Here is a 16,424-nt window from a genome sequence, read left to right as displayed (position 1 = left end):
TACTGAAAGTAGACATGGAGATGCTCAAATTCATATATAAAGTTTTTCCATATGAAGCATGGTTGATTTACTATGCATTTTACAAAATGCAAAGTTCTGTTGACATCCAGTGACTTGGTGAAATTAACGTGTCAATCTGGCAGAACATTGCCTTAGGTACTTTAGTGTCTCAAAACATAGTGATGCAACTATTTAGTGGGTATGAAAATGACATGGACCTAAGGTAGACATAAAATTTTCCAACTTTCATAGTTAGATCATATTCATATGATGTCAGGATTAATTACTATGGATCTTACAAAATGTAACTTTCTGTAACAGAAGTTCACTTATATCATGTTAGTCACTTAGATGCAAGAAATGAACATGTTAAAGATGATTAACATGGCAAGCATAGGCATGGAGTGAAAGTACACATTATGCAGTGCAAAACTCATGTAGGTTGCAAACACGTAAGAGCTATAGGTCAATAGCCATCATGCCAAGTTTGTAAATTTTAACAGATTCTGTCAGCTATATTATGATGCACTTTTGCAATAGGGTTTTCATCAAGCAAATTGATCCTAACATAGATGAAAATGTCACCATTGCGTAGAACACGGAAAAATGTACAACATTCATATAAGGCACGTTTTGATCGGATGCACGGATTAAAAGTTACAACAGTTTTAATATAAGGTAGTGCAACTCCTTTCAGTTAGGCGCTGCACCACACTATGCAGCTCCTTTCAGTTAGGCGCTGCACTACACTGTGCAGCTCCTTTTAGTTAGGCGCTGCACAATCAGGAGTGGGGCCCGGGCTGCCATGCTGGACCGGCGTGTGGCGCCTAAGAGCCAGACGCTGCACAGTATAGTGTGGGGCCTATCTGTCGGGCGCCACTCGAAACGGTCAGCTCAGTGAATTTTTTCCGAAAGCAGTTCAGATCGTGAATTGTTTTCGTCCTCAGGTCAAATATGTGTTTTTTGCCGACGGAACATGCCCGCTTCAATTAATTACCCGGGTTTAATCACATGATTCGTGGAAAATAATGATGAGGTGGCATAATGATGATGTGATAGTGTGCATGTTGAAAGAATTGATAGTAATGGATATCAACTTCTTAAGAATGTCAGATGTATATACGTCCATAAACCAAAAGTTTCTCTCCAAACATTGGCCCGTTTTCAAGGGATCCGCCAGACATGTGCATCTCGCATACAGTAGTACTCCTTCCGTCCGGATTTATTAGGTCCCTTTGTATTTTGGGTCCAAATTTGACCATGTATTTAACTAAAAATATATAAAATATATGTTACACAAAGTATATTGTTGGATTTGTATTTGAAAAAAGTTTTGTATGATATAGTTTTTGTTTATATTGTATTCGTTAAATTCATAATCAAACTTTGTCTCAAAATGAAAGGGGGCTAATAAACCCGGATAGAGGAAGTACCAAAGATGCGAGTTTCTAAAAAGAAAAGAAAAATCCAAAGATACGATCTCTTACTTCCGATCCACTACGTCTACGTGTGCATCAAGCGGAGACAAGTTTGACTATGCAACATCTTTGTTTTTGGTAAATGTTTGGGCGTGGTGCGCCGGCCGAACTTTCGGCCGGTTCGCACGCCATGCTGGCAAAACGCGCCCTGCCTCCTTTCAGCGCCTTCATCCCCTACCTTCAGCCTTACGTGCGCGCATCCTTCCCTCTCCCTCCCCCTCCCCCTCCCCTCCCTCCCCGGCAGCGACTAGGCCACCATGAGCTCCATCGCCGGCGGGCAGGCGCTCCCTCGCCGGCCGCCATGGCCAGATCCATCCCCTACCTACAGCCTTCACGCGCGCGCATCCCCTCCCCCCTCCTCTAGGGCTGCGTTTGGGCCACCACAAGCTGCATCGCCGGCGGCCAGGCGCTCCCTCGCCGGCCGCCATGCCCGGATCCTCCCGCGTATACAAGTGTTGCAACCGTCACCTAGAAAAGCTTCAACAGCCGTTGAAAAAAGCTTCAACCATAGACATAGAAAGCTTCAATGGCACTGCACAACAAGGGGAAGCTGCAACCGTAGTTGGATTTTGCTACTACCGGCAAAGCTTTTTGCTACATCCATCAGGCAGAGCTGCGACCTCGTGAGGACGACAATAATGTTTTTGCTGCAACCGTAGCAGGATTTTGCTACTACCGTTGGAGTTTTTTGCTACATCCATGTAAGGCGGAGCTGCGACCTCGCGAAGGCGGCGACGGCGTTTTTGCTGCACCCGTAGTTTGATTTTGCTACTACCGGTGAATTTTTTTTGCTACATCCATTCAAATGGCGTTGATTGACTCGCGGCCGTCGTCGACGTATTTTCCTGCAGCGAGCTTCAATGGCGAGGGCGGCGGAGCTACAACCGTCGTCGTCAAGAGCTGCAACCGCAGGTGGAGCTGTTGCATGGGTCGAGGCGACAACGAGGCCGGGAGTGTGAGGGACCGGCGACGAGGACGGCCGGCGAGGGCGGGGTCCGGCGGGCGACGAGGAAGACCGGCGAGGGTGGGGACTGACGACGGGGACGACCGCCGGAGGGGACAGGAGGCGCGGTGCCGTGCTCCCCGAGCGGGAGATGCGGATCCAGGCCGACTGCCCGAGGAAGAAGAAGTTGAGGGCGATCTGTTTTTTTTTGTCTGGATCCAACGGCTGCCTGGCTCACATCCGATGGCCTGGGCTGGACCGGCCGAAACGACTCGGCGGTGCGCCGGCGCCTATAAGCGCCCCGGCCGGTTGGGATTATCTCGATCCGATCTTAGCGCCGAGGCTGACCTCCTCCACGGGTCAAGTCTCCTCCTGCTGCATCGATTGTTCTCCACCGGATCCACGCCGCAGCACGCGCTCACCGCCATGACGCCAGAGTGGTCGCCTGAGCACCGCCGCCTCCTCAGCCCCCCTCCGGCCGCGACAAGCACGCCTGCACCGGCCACCACGGACGCCGCTGCCGTGTCCTTGCCAGACGACGTCGTCTCTGACATCCTCTCCAGGCTGCCGGTGAAGTCCGTGAGTCGTCTCCGGTGTGTCTGCAGAGGGTGGCGCGCCATCGTCTCCGACCCGGGCTTCGCCGCCCTGCATAGATCTCGCCAGGCCGAGCCCCTCATCATTGCCAGCGTCTACCAGGAATACCCCTGGGGATCCCGCGACCTGCAGCTCATGGACATGGACGGCAATGTTGTGAAGGTGATCAAGGGCGGAGGAAGCATCGGGCTGCTCTCCACAAGCATGGACGTCATAGTCTGTGTTACCGATGCTTTCTCCTATGACGCTCACGTGGTTGACCTTGCCACGGGGGATGTGCTCGTACACTGCCCTAAATCGCGCCCTCGATCACGAGGCGGCATGTTGACATGTTTCTGTGGTTTCGGCCGCGCCGTACCGTCCGGCATGTACAAGGTGGTCCGCCTTTGGTCCGATCAAACTTGCGAGGTCCTCACCGTAGGAGAAGACGTAGAATGGAGGTGGATGGAGTCGTGTCCAACTAAGATAAGTTCTCCTCTTGGTGTCAACGGCAACATTTACTTCTTGATCTCATGGCAACTAGATCGTGACTGCTTAGTTTGCTTCGAGCTCGAGAGCGAACAGTGGAAGGAACCAATCAAAGGCCCAATGAGCACAATTTGTTCCGAGCCATGGAGTAGGAGAGGAAAAGTTTGCATAACTGAGCTCAACGGTTCTCTATGTGTGGTTCAGTTGGTGGAACAAATGACAATATGGCTCATGACTGAATCCAATGAAGATAGGTGGATCAAAATGTACACGGTCGCAATGGCCCCATCCACCTATTGTGCTAGGCCTCTGTGGGTTACACGCGATGGTGGAAAATTGATCTTCTACTCTTGGCTGCATGGACAAGCACCGGTACTCCGAGCTTATGATCCTTGTTCCGAGACATGTTCAACGCTACGGGAACTAGAATATGACGTTGAGATAATTCGTCTTTGCAGCTTGCAGTTGAACCCTTTTGTCACGAGGAAGATTTGAGGCGCATGCTAGTTTTCTTTATGGAATGCCCATAGTAGTTGAATCCACTGTACTTTTAAAAGTGTGCCTCTGTACACATGTCAATCTCAACAGATATAATTTGTGCAGACATTGCCAGACTCGTTGCTGAAATTCTTTGCGTGTCTCTACAAGTTCTTGCTTGTACAATGCGTTTATGTATTTGGAGTACGCGATGTGGAAGAAGATCTATAATAAGTATAATAGCATCAATTTTGCCGCCACGTATCAACCGATCGATCAGGTCGTCCTCCTTGATCAACCCATTGATCTAACAGATTTTGATTTTGAGGGGCTGACTTCTTTGTAGCCTCCCCTTGTATATTTGTAGTCAGCGTCTCCCCATGACATAGGTCAGGCCCGCATGGAGGCCCAAGGGATCAGCCCACATAGTGTATAGTTAACGGTTTCAACACTTTGGAGAAATCTTTGATAAACCATCTATAAAAACTTGCGTACCCAAGGAAATTCTGCATCCCTTTCAGATCTTGAAGATAAGGTAACATTTCTATAGCCATGACCCGGCGCGTATCGTGGAAAAATCCTAGTTGATTTTGAGAGGACGTATCAACTGCATCGGTGCACACATATCTCTCCAACCGTTCAATGGGGAAGAGATGACCAGGATCAAACTGTTCTCATTTAGGAAAAGTGTTGAAATATAGATGGGAAATGTGCATTTTATTAAAATCAACCAGCACTCCAGCTTGGTTTCAACTTTGGATTTTGCTCTAAAACTAAGTTTCCGATACAAAATAAGTTTCATCATGTTTTAAGTTTTTGGATATACATCAAGTCTTATAAATTTTTAAATAAATCATCTATGTTTCATCAAGTTTTGCAAGTGAGGCGTAGGGTTGATTCTCTGAAATTTGATGAAACTATTATAAACTTGGTGGAACTCATCTAGGCTTTGTTGGGAGCCCCATGTGGTTCCCCATCTGAGGTTTATGACCTATATCTTGTTTGGATTACGCGACAAAGATACAGTGTCTTTTCTTAAATGTTCCATGTTGGCAAAAGATAGTTTATTCCTCAACGCGTTTATCCCTGCCGTGAGACGCCGTATATGATGTCAGCGTACACATGTACTCGGCAGATATATGCCATGCAGAGCTGGAAAAGCGCTCGGCTTATAGCTATGCCGTGTACCGACAGAGCGGTACTCGGCTTAGATCTATGACAGGGCAGTACCGACAGAGCTGGAGAAGTGCTCGGCTTATAGATATATGCCGTGCAGAGCAGAAAAACGCTCGGCTTATAGCTATGCCGTGTACCAACCTTTGGTTGGCACCTAGCTACGGATAATGCCGAACATGGCACACAGCTTACAAACATGCCACATGGCACTGCCGTCTCCATTTGATGACCGTCATAGTGCTTTATTTTGCAAAGAACCTTTACTTAGCACTCGGCAAAGTGGAAGCCGGTTGCCTGTGAAAAAGCTCTCGGCTTACAGCCCTTTGCCAACATGGTGTAAGCCGAGAAGGGGAAGTGAGTGCAACACTCGGCATACGGCTAACCGAGTTCGAGGTTTCCTCCACCGAGTATTTTAATACTCGGCGTATTACGATTTTCCTGTGTGTGTAGTGATGGATGGAGTAATATTTCCGTTCGATATTGCTTCATGAAAGCGGTCTCATCTTAACCCCAGGATAAAAGGTGCTCACATGCTGCATGTTTCATGAATTCTGTATACAAGTACAACTACAAGTATCTCGAGAAAAAAAAGTACAACTACAAGCATTTGTTTTTTGCGGGTAAACTACAAGCAGCTAATTGAATTGCTTACCATCTCCGTCTGGAAAGTAAAATACGAGTCCAATCCAATACGTGTACACATCGAAGAGGAAGTCTATATACAGACGAACACCTTTGCCCCGTCGGTTATCTACCGATCCAATCTTACGCCAAGCCCTCAACTGATATATTCAACGTACGGGTCAATTCCTCCTCCATCAACCCATCGGCCGTTCTGCACAGGAACAACGCCACCGCGTGCCATGGCGCCACCGCTGTCACCCAAACGCCGCTGTTGTCCGGACGCCACGGTATCGTTGCCAGACGAGCTCATCTTCAACATCCTCTCCTGGGCGCCCTTGAATTCCGTGTGTCGGTTTCGGTGTGTGTGCAGGGTGTGGCGTGCCGTCCTCTCCGACCCAGCCTTCATCGCCACGCATAGATCTCGCCACGCGGAGCCGCTCCTTGTCGTCAGATCCTCCCAGGAAAACCCCGGGAGAGGCTACGACCTGCGGCTGATGGACATGGACGGCAATGTTGTCAGGGAGATGAAAGGCATAGGCGGCATGGGGTCGCTCTCCACGAGCGCCGACGACCACGTCTGCATCACCGACTATCTCTCCGGTAGAGCCCATGTGATCGACCTCGCCAAAGGGGAGGTGGTGGTGGACTGCCCGAAACCAAAATCGCAATTGCACCACGTCTTTGGTTTTGGCCGTGCTGAACCATCTGGCAAGTACAAGGTGGTCCGCCTCTTGTTGGGTTGGTCGTTCGACTACGAGGTCCTGACGGTAGGAGACGGTGCCAGATGGAGGCGGGTGCGGCCACCTCCCGCCGGTATCTCTGATGGACGGAGTTCCCCTGTTGCCGTCGATGGCACCATGTACTTCTTGAGCTCGGATAGTCCAAGTGACGACGCATTACTTCGCCTTGACCTCGAGAGTGAACAATGGACGAAACCGCTGAAAGGCCCAATGAACACGATGGTCCCCCTGAGGTGGAAGATGAGTGGGATAGTTCGGATAACCGAACTCAATGGCTGTTTTTGTGTGGTTCATCTGGGGGCGCACATGACTATATGGCTCATGACCGAATCAGAAAATGAGAAGTGGGTCAAGGCGTACACGATTCCGGTGGATCCGTCCACCAAGTATTGTATGCCACTCAGGGTGACATGTGATGGCGGGAAGTTGATCTTTTTCTCTTCGTGTTACGGACAAGGCTCTGAACTCCGAGTCTACGATCCTAGCACCGAGACATGCACAACGCGATGGGCACTAGGCTGCCGTGGAGACACAGTTCGTCTTTGCAACCTGCAATTGGGCCATTTTGTCCGGCCCTAGTTTAATCCGCTCTACTTTTATTGTGCTTTTGTGTATAACAAACAAATGTTATATTCGTCAACGCGTGTGCATGATAGTGCCGGACTCGTCGCTCAATGCCTTCCTGTTTTCCTATTAGTTCTTACTAGAATGCATCTACATATGCAGAGTGTATGCATTGCGCAAACATACATATGTGTAGATATCGGCTTGGTGTTGTAGATGTTGTTATCTTGCTTTTTCATTGATGGTCAAACTTAAAAAATATATTTGAATATACGATCGTTGGTGATCTCCAAACACCCGGTGAGATCTCATTTGGCCGCATAAGGCAGAAGATTTTACGAAGACTATATGACTGCTATATACAAAGCTTCCGCTCGAGTTAGTAATAGCCGGCTTGTACCATATAGTAACATCGAGTATATACAAAATCACAAATTCTTCATGCAACATTATCAAAGTTTCATATATAGCACACTGCGTGTCTATCTAGATGAGCAAACAAGTGACCATGCAACAATGACTTTCATCACACATGAGTGAACCTTAAGAATACCACAACTTCTACCGGCTTCCCTAGGTGCGAAAACCGTTTCATTGTGTGTCGTAAACTGTTTCCCATCGGAATAGTCGGTTGCAACAGAAATTTTCAGTTCTCCCTTAATTTCGACGCAAGCAACATGGCGTGTGAGATTGACCATACTATCAGTAGTAACCGGTAGCTTGTCATCTTCAAGAGACAGCAGCAAAACTTTCATGCCATCTAGACTTCTGGTACTTGCACTGAATATACCTCGGCAACCATCTGGCCATGACCCATGAATAACTTGTATATTGATTGTAGCCTCCACAGATTTAGCAAGGCGAACGAATGTCCATTCTAGTTTGGAAAGTTTGCTAGTGGCAACAAGGTTAATCAGGCATGAATGATTCCATGCAGATGTTTTGTACTTCGCTGCTAAGAAGCTCAAATCTTTATCTTCGGATTCGTAAATGCCGCTCTTCACTTTCAGCACAACCTCAAAGCGCACAGAATTCGACACAACAGATAACACAACAGCTCGAGTTGGGCCTGTTAGTGTTAAATAAGGATTCTGCATGCAACAAATAATTGAAGTAGATATTAATTTGACATGCTATTTTTTGTTATAACACCAATATGAAATATAGCCAACCTAATATAAGTAAATTGCGATAACAAGAATAAGCAGAAAAAGAGATAACATTGACCATTGCTATAAAATTGTGATATCGAGAATAAAAGGAGAAGGCGATATGTTACCATCGTTACATAACTCATTTTGTGTCATAAGCAAAAACATTACTAGCACATGACGACAATGGCTTGTTAATTACTAAGAGGTAATGCTGTGTTAGCAAGCATGTCTAAATCTCGAGAACCTTTGCAAGAAAGCAATGCTTTCTTTAGATTCCCAAGAGAGCTAAAGCCCCCCAAAAGGGAATAGTGAGTAGATCACAACAATAAAACTTAGAAAACAGTGACTATTGAATGCAAGGGAAATGTGGCCCAAAACACTGCGATGATCATATCAGGTGCATAACACAAATAAAGGAAGAAATATTATATCTTGATGTTTCAGTGACCAACACGAAAAGATATGCTTCTTATCAATTATTTTGCATATGCCATTTAACAATTTTAGAAAAGCTTAACATGTCCTGTTCCAAATAATTATTTTGCATATGCCATTTAACAATTTTAGAAAAGCTTAAGAGAAAACAATCAACCAAAAACGCACGATAGAACGCAATGGCAAGCACACGAACCTCCAAACTGATGGTTTGGCATTTATCCCTTGCGCGAGCAAAGATGATATTGCGGTTGCGGTCAAGGTGGTCTCTTATCGCGATCAAGCCATACACGTCTAGTGGCCACCGTAATTCCTCTGCTATTGCCGCGACTTTGAAGGAAAAGATCTGCAAAGTTCCTGTCGGACCGACGTGACGCCATGCTGGCGGCTTGACGTCCGTATAACGCATGGCCGGGATAGCCGCTGCATGGTTGCATGTCGTGATAACTTATAAGCAAGATTTGAACTAATGTAGGCACTAGTCAAGATTTGAACTAACGAGTACTCACTGGTGTCCTCGTAGGTGCCTCGTTGGCATGCCCACATTTGGTTCCAGCCGTTGCGGTAGCTACGAGCGCAGACGGCCCTCTCGTCGGGCGACGGCCAGTCGTCCAATCGGGCATGCCTCTCCTCCGTCTGCCTCCTCGCGAACAACTCCATCCGTTCACCCTGCAGCCAGCTATGGTACGCCGCCGCCTTGGGATCCCCCATCGCCTCCCACTTATCCACGGCCGCCCGCTCCTCCTTCGGCCGGTTCTTCCTGCGCGCCTCCTCCGCCGCCGCTCTGCACGCCTCCGCCGATGTATACGATTCGCCACCGACCCGATGCAATCATCTTCAGATCTATCGTTATCGCCAAGGATTGTGTTCGCCAGCAGACCCTCCCAGCGCGACCCGCAGCAGCCCGACAGGCCTTTTGGCCCAATCATCATTTATGTGCAGAAAAAACAAAACAAATGTTTTAGAAATATAAAAAAAATGTGAAATTGCCATCAGTATATATGAAAACACTCATTGATAACTATGATTCTCTGTGTGACAAGGTGTTGATAGCATGGTTTTCACTTTTTGTGAGATTTCGGTGAAATTCACTGAATTTCAGTAATTTCAGCAGACACTGAAATATTACGTTTCGGCCAAAATATTTCAGCAATTTCAGTATAGCACAACAATTCCAATATTTTTCAAAATATTTTTTAAATTTTTCAAAATTTAAATTGAATTCAAGTGAATATTTCGATCATTTGGCTGAAATGGAAACTGAAATCACTGAAATTCACTGAATTTCAGTGATTTCGGTTGGTGCTGAAATTTTTCTGAAACTGAAATTGAAAACCATGGTTGCTAAATACTACCCCTCAGGGACCTGTTAAACTACGCACTGAAGAAGGGGTCGTCTTATGTTTGGCAAAACATATGGTCTGGAATCCAAAGTTTTAAAAAGGGTTGCATTTCGAGAATGGGAAACGGGCTGAAAATAAATATCTGGGATGATTGTTGGATACCATACAATAACTCCAGGAAAGTAATCACAGTGCGGGGAAATTGTGTTGTAACTATGGTGAATGAACTTATTGATCCCGTCACATGACAATGGGATGACACATTGCCCAATCATCGCAATGTCCAATTTGTGTCGTTCATGCGGAGGATACAACACACTTTCTGTTTAAATGTTTACGAGCAAAGGAAGTGTGGACATGCCTTGGATTACATGAAATAACTGATACAGTGGCGCTGCCGAGATGTTCGGGAGCAGAAATCTTGGAGGTTCTCTTATGTAATCCGGCACATAATATCAAATTTCAGGATATAGTGTAGTTGCCTGAACTAATCTCTATTGCATGTTTGTATCTCTGGTGGCAGAGGAGGCTCTTTGTTCGGCAAGAGGAGGTCCAAGTCCCGTTCCGAACTAGTCAGTCCATTCGAGCCAGTCTTTGTTTTGTTCGTGCAGCAAGTAAGCCAACAGCAGCTCCTCGGATAGATCAATGGAAGAAGTCACTACAAAATCAGATTGCCCTCAACGTAGACGCTGCATATTCAGAGGAAGATCATACAAGAACTTGTGGAGCAGTACTACGGGATAGCTACGACATTTTCATTGGCGTGGGTAAAACTCGAGCATGTGGCTGATGTGCTATCGGCTGAAGCTGCAGCACTAGCAGAAGGGTTGAAACTTGCACTATCTGTAGGATGCACCTCAGTGAGGGTTCAGTCCGATTGTTTGGTGCTGATTGAAGCAATGCAGAAGAATGATGTACATTCTACAGTAGCAGCGCCAATTCTAGATGATTGTCGGTTACTTCTGTTTGATTTCGGGAAGGTCGTCTTAGAGCTTTGTAATCGTGATGCTAACTTAGTTCCTCATGTGCTAGCGCAAAATGGTCGTGTTGATCCATCGAATGTTTGGTTGGACTCACCTCCGGATTGTATTCATAAACTTTAGCGAACAATGTAAACGTTGTTTAAATTTTTTAATAAAGCTAGCCATGATGGCCTTTCACTCTATTTTCTTTTTCAAATTGCCATGTGACCAAAGAGATAAAATAGCAAAAAAATCATGATTTTAAAGGAGCAAAAAAATGCCATGCCATGGATAAGAAGTGCCGTATTTTTTAAAACAGCCAAGTGTACTATACCCATGGCAATTTTGCCATGACATTTTGTTCCAAGGAAATTATTTTTTTGTGAAATTTGCCATGATCTAAAAAGTAAATTTACCATGCTATGAAACTAAAATTGCCATGGTCCAAAAATAAAATCCCATGGCCCAAAAACTAAATTGCCATGGTCAAAATATTTAAATTTGCAATGGTCAAAAACTGAAATTGTCATGGTCTATAATATAAAGTTGCCATGGTAAAGTATGGGAAATAATTAATAAAATTGCATGGTAAAATAAACGAAAAAAGAAATAAATTTGCCATGTACATGAAACTATTTCTTTTTTGCATATTTTTGCCATATGTGAAGAAGGAAAAAAATGTTGTAAATTTGCCATGTGTCTAAAACTTATTTTTTTTGCAAAATTTGCCGCCCCCTGTTGAAGAAAACAAATAAAAAAGAATGCAGTGGAATTCAAACTTAGGTTCCCGGAGGAAGCTAGAGGCACTACCCAATTAGATGGGCACATGGGTTTGCCGAGGAAAATGTTCGCGCCCATTTTATGTTGTGGCGAACGAATAAAAACAGTAACGTGGCTTCCCCCTCTGCTGTGAGATCCGCATAGAGGAACGGACAATGCAAAGGCAGTTCACACCAGCGAGGAAAATATCTGACGTCAGAATATAGTGATTCCATTGTTTTTCTCCTCAAAGGGAGAGGGTGTTTTGCTATGGAAAACACTTTAAATCCAGAAAAACACTTTGTTTCACCCGATTGATCCCACAAACTGCATCAAGCACGTAGTCCGTTTGACACGTGTCCTCGTGGGCCCCATCACATCTCTATCTTATTCGCTGGATTATTCTCCTTTGTCTCCCTTGTTCGAGTAAATACGATAAATCTATCACAATTCGGGGTATGTTCCAAAAAACTATTGCCTGTGTTCCAAAATAAGTGTCGCGTTGGAATAGAGGGAGTACCAGTTTTTGAAAATTTCCAAAAACCTACCACAAAATTGGTTTGTTGTTTCAAAAAAGCACCACGTTGAAATGATGAGCGGTTTGATTAAGTTTAAACCATGTTATTATAGTTGGGGCCCGGCCGTCATGTCCACATGGCACAAAAGTCAACACCGTTATGTGAACAGTTAAGTTTGGCCATTTAATGACCGATGTCAGCCTCACTAAAATTCCTAATGAAAAATATTCCCCGATGAACAGTAACCCCATGCTCCCCTGCCTCCTTTTGGAGCCTTAGCCCAAATTGTGGTACTAAAATGCTATTTATTCTCCTCGTTCCCCAAATTGTTTCTCCCTTCGCCTCTTGTTCTACCTCTACCTTCCTTTCTTCCATGGCGCTTTGCCCAGATCGGGACAATGCCGGCTAGCCAACGCCACCGCTACTGTAGGCCACTTATGTTAAGAAACGTAGCATGCAATTTCAAAAATTTCCCTACGCTCACGCAAGATCTATCTAGGAGATGTATATCAACAAGAGGGGAGAGTGCGTCCACGTACCCTCGTAGACCGAAAGTGGAAGCGTTTGCTTAACGCGGTTGATGTAGTTGAACGTCTTCTCGATTCAACCGATCAAGCACCGAACGTACGACACCTCCGATTCTGCACACGTTCAGCTCGATGACGTCCCTCGAACTCTTGATCCAGCAAAGTGTCGACAGAGAGTTCCGTCAGCATGATGGCATGGTGATGGTGATGGTGAAGTGATCCGTGCAGGGCTTCGCCTAAACACTACGTGAATATGACCGGAGGCGTAAACTGTGGAGGGGGGCGCCACACACGGCTTGAAACAATTGATGTGTGTTCTAGCGGTGCCCTCCCATATATATATAGGTGGGAGAGGGAGAGGGGCAGCAAGGGACGCCCCAAGTAGGAGCAATCTTACTTGGGCGCCTCCCACAAGTCAGCCTCCCCCTTCCATAAGTGTTGGAAGGGGAAGGAAAGATAGGGGGGAGAGAAGGAAAGGGGGAGGCCGGATACTCCCCTTTCCTTTCTCCCTTCCCCTCCTTCCTTCTCCTCCTATTCGGCCTATATGGGGGCGCACCAGCCCACTAGGGGCCCATATCTTTGCCGGGGGTGCCCGGAACCTCTTCCGGTGACCCGATACGTACCCGGTACCCCCAGAACACTTTCGGTGTCTGAATACTATCGTCCTATATATGAATATTTACCTCTCGACCATTTCGAGACTCCTCGTCATGTCCGTGATCTCATCCGAGACTCCAAACAACATTCGGTCACCAAATAACATAGCTCATATAATACCAAATCGTCATCGAACGTTAAGCGTGCAGACCCTACAGGTTCGAGAACTATGTAGACATGACCGAGACACTTCTCCGGTCAATAACCAGCAGCGGAAATTGGATGCTCATATTGGTTCGAACGTATTCTACGACTATCTTTATCGGTCGTACCGTAATGACAACATACGTTATTCCCTTTGTCATCGGTATGTTACTTGCCCGAGATTCGATCGTAGGTATCTTCATACCTAGTTCAATCTCGTTACCGGCAAGTCTCTTTACTCATTCCGTAATGCATCATCCCGCAACTAACTCATTAGTCACATTGCTTGCAAGGCTTATTATGATGTGCATTACCGAGAGGGCCCAGAGATACCTCTCCGACAATCGGAGTGACAAATCCTAATCTCGATCTGTGCCAACCCAACAAACACCTTCGGAGATACCTGTAGAGCATCTTCATAATCACCTAGTTACGTTGTGACGTTTGATAGCACACAAGGTATTCCTCCGGTATCCGGGAGTTGCATAATCTCATAGTCAAAGGAATATGTATATGACATGAAGAAAGCTATAGCAATAAAACTGAATGATCATTATGCTAAGCTAACGGATGGGTCTTGTCCATCACATCATTCTCCTAAGGATGTGATCCCATTCATCAAATGACAACACATGTCTATGGTTAGGAAACTTAACCATCTTTGATTAACGAGCTAGTCTAGAAGAGGCTTACTAGGGACACGACGTTTTGTCTATGTATCCACACATGTATCAAGTTTCCGGTTAACACAATTCTAGCGTGAATAATAAACATTTATCATGATATAAGGAATTATAAAATAACAACTTTATTATTTCCTCTAGGACATATTTCCTTCAGTCTCCCACTTGCACTAGAGTCAATAATCTAGTTCACACCGCCATGCGATTTAACACTAATAGTTCACATCACCATGTGATTAACACCCATAGTTCACATCGCCATATGACCAACATCCAAAGGGTTTACTAGAGTCAATAATCTAGTCCACATTGCCATGTGATTAACACCCAAAGAGTACTAAGGTGTGATCATGTTTTGTTTGTGAGAGAAGTTTAGTCAACGGGTCTGCCACATTCAGATCCGTATGTATTTTGCAAATTTCTATGTCTACAATGCTCTGCATGGAGATACTCTAGCTAATTGCTCCCACTTTCAATATGTACCCAGATTGAGACTCAGAGTCATCCATATCAGTGTTAAAGCTTGCATCGACGTAACTCTTTACGATGAACTCTTTATCACCTCCATAACCGAGAAATATTTCCTCAGTCCTCTAAGGATAATTTTGACCGTTGTCCAGTGATCTACTCCTGGATCACTATTGTACCCCTTTGCCAAACTCATGGCAAGGTACACAGTAGTTCTGGTATACAGCATGTCATACTTTATGGAACCTATCACTGAGGCATAGGGAATGACTTTCATTCTCTCTCTATCTTCTGTCGTGGTCGGGTTTTGAGTCTTACTCAACTTCATACCTTACAACTCAGGGAAGAACTCCTTCTTTGACTGATCCATTTTGAACTTCTTCAAAATCTTATCAAGGTATGTACTCATTGAAAGTCTTATCAAGCGTCTTGATCTATCTTTATAGATCTTGATGCCCAATATGTAAGTATCTTCACCGAGGTCTTTCTTGAAAAACTCCTTTCAAGCACTCCTTTATGCTTTCCAGAAAATTCTACATCATTTACGATCAACAATATGTCATTCACATATACTTATCAGAAAGGCTGTAGTGCTCCCACTCACTTTCTTGTAAATACAGGCTTCACCGCAAGTCTGTATAAAAACTATATGCTTTGATCAACTCATCAAAGCATATATTCCAACTCCGAGATGCTTGCACCAGTCCATAGATGGATCGCTGGAGCTTGTACACTTTGTTAGCACCTTTAGGATTGAGAAAACCTTCTGGTTGAATCATATACAACTCTTCTTTAATAAATCCATTAAGGAATGCAGTGTTGACATGCATTTGCCAGATTTCATAAAATGCGGCAATTGCTAACATGATTCAGACAGACATTAAGCATCGATACGAGTGAGAAAATCTCATCGTAGTCAACACCTTGAACTTGTCGAAAACCTTTTGCGACAATTCGAGCTTTGTAGATAGTAACACTACTATCAGCATTCATCTTCCTCTTGAACCTCCATTTATTCTTAATGGCTCGCCGATCATGAGTCAAGTCAATCAAAGTCCATAATTTTTTTCTCATACATGGATCCTATCTCAGATTTCATGGCCTCAAGCCATTTACCGGAATTTGGGCTCATCATTGCTTCATAGTTCGTAGGTTCGTCATGGTCTAGTAACATGACATCCATAATAGGACTACTGTACCACTTTGGTGCGGAACGTGCTCTGGTTGACCTACGAGGTTTGGTAGTAACTTGATCCGAAGTTTCATGATCATTATCATTAGCTTCCTCACTAGTTGGTGCATGCATCACGGGAACGGTGTTCTGTGATGAGCTACTTTCCAATTCGAGAGAAGGTACAATTACCTCATCAAGTTCTACTTTCCTCCCACTCACTTCTTTCGAGAGAAACTCCTTCTCTAGAAAGGATCCACTCTTAGCAACAAAGATCTTGCCTTCGGATCTGTGATAGAAGGTGTACCCAACAGTTTCTTTTGGGTATCCTATGAAGACACACTTCTCCGATTTGGGTTCGAGCTTATCAGGCTAAAGCTTTTTCACATAAGCATCGCAACCCCAAACTTTAAGAAATGACAGCTTAGGTTTCTTGCTAAACCACAGTTCATACGGCGTCGTCTCAACGGATTTAGACGGTGCCCTATTTAACGTGAATGCAACTGTCTCTAATGCATAACCCCAAAACGATAGTGGTA

General features: G+C 45.1%; 1 protein-coding gene across 1 annotated transcript; it reads left to right on the top strand.

Moving 5' to 3' along the window:
* Positions 1–5,661: 5,661 nt before the first annotated feature.
* Positions 5,662–7,135, top strand: LOC123494589 (F-box/kelch-repeat protein At2g43445-like). Its single transcript, XM_045230514.1, has one exon. The coding sequence runs from the start codon at positions 6,000–6,002 to the stop codon at positions 7,077–7,079; it is 1,080 nt and encodes a 359-aa protein (XP_045086449.1). The 5' UTR covers positions 5,662–5,999; the 3' UTR covers positions 7,080–7,135.
* The last annotated feature ends 9,289 nt before the right edge of the window (positions 7,136–16,424 follow it).

Source organism: Aegilops tauschii, chromosome 6, assembly GCF_002575655.3.
Source record: "Aegilops tauschii subsp. strangulata cultivar AL8/78 chromosome 6, Aet v6.0, whole genome shotgun sequence".
Taxonomy (NCBI): domain Eukaryota; kingdom Viridiplantae; phylum Streptophyta; class Magnoliopsida; order Poales; family Poaceae; genus Aegilops; species Aegilops tauschii.
This window is presented reverse-complemented; position numbering and strand designations above follow the sequence as displayed.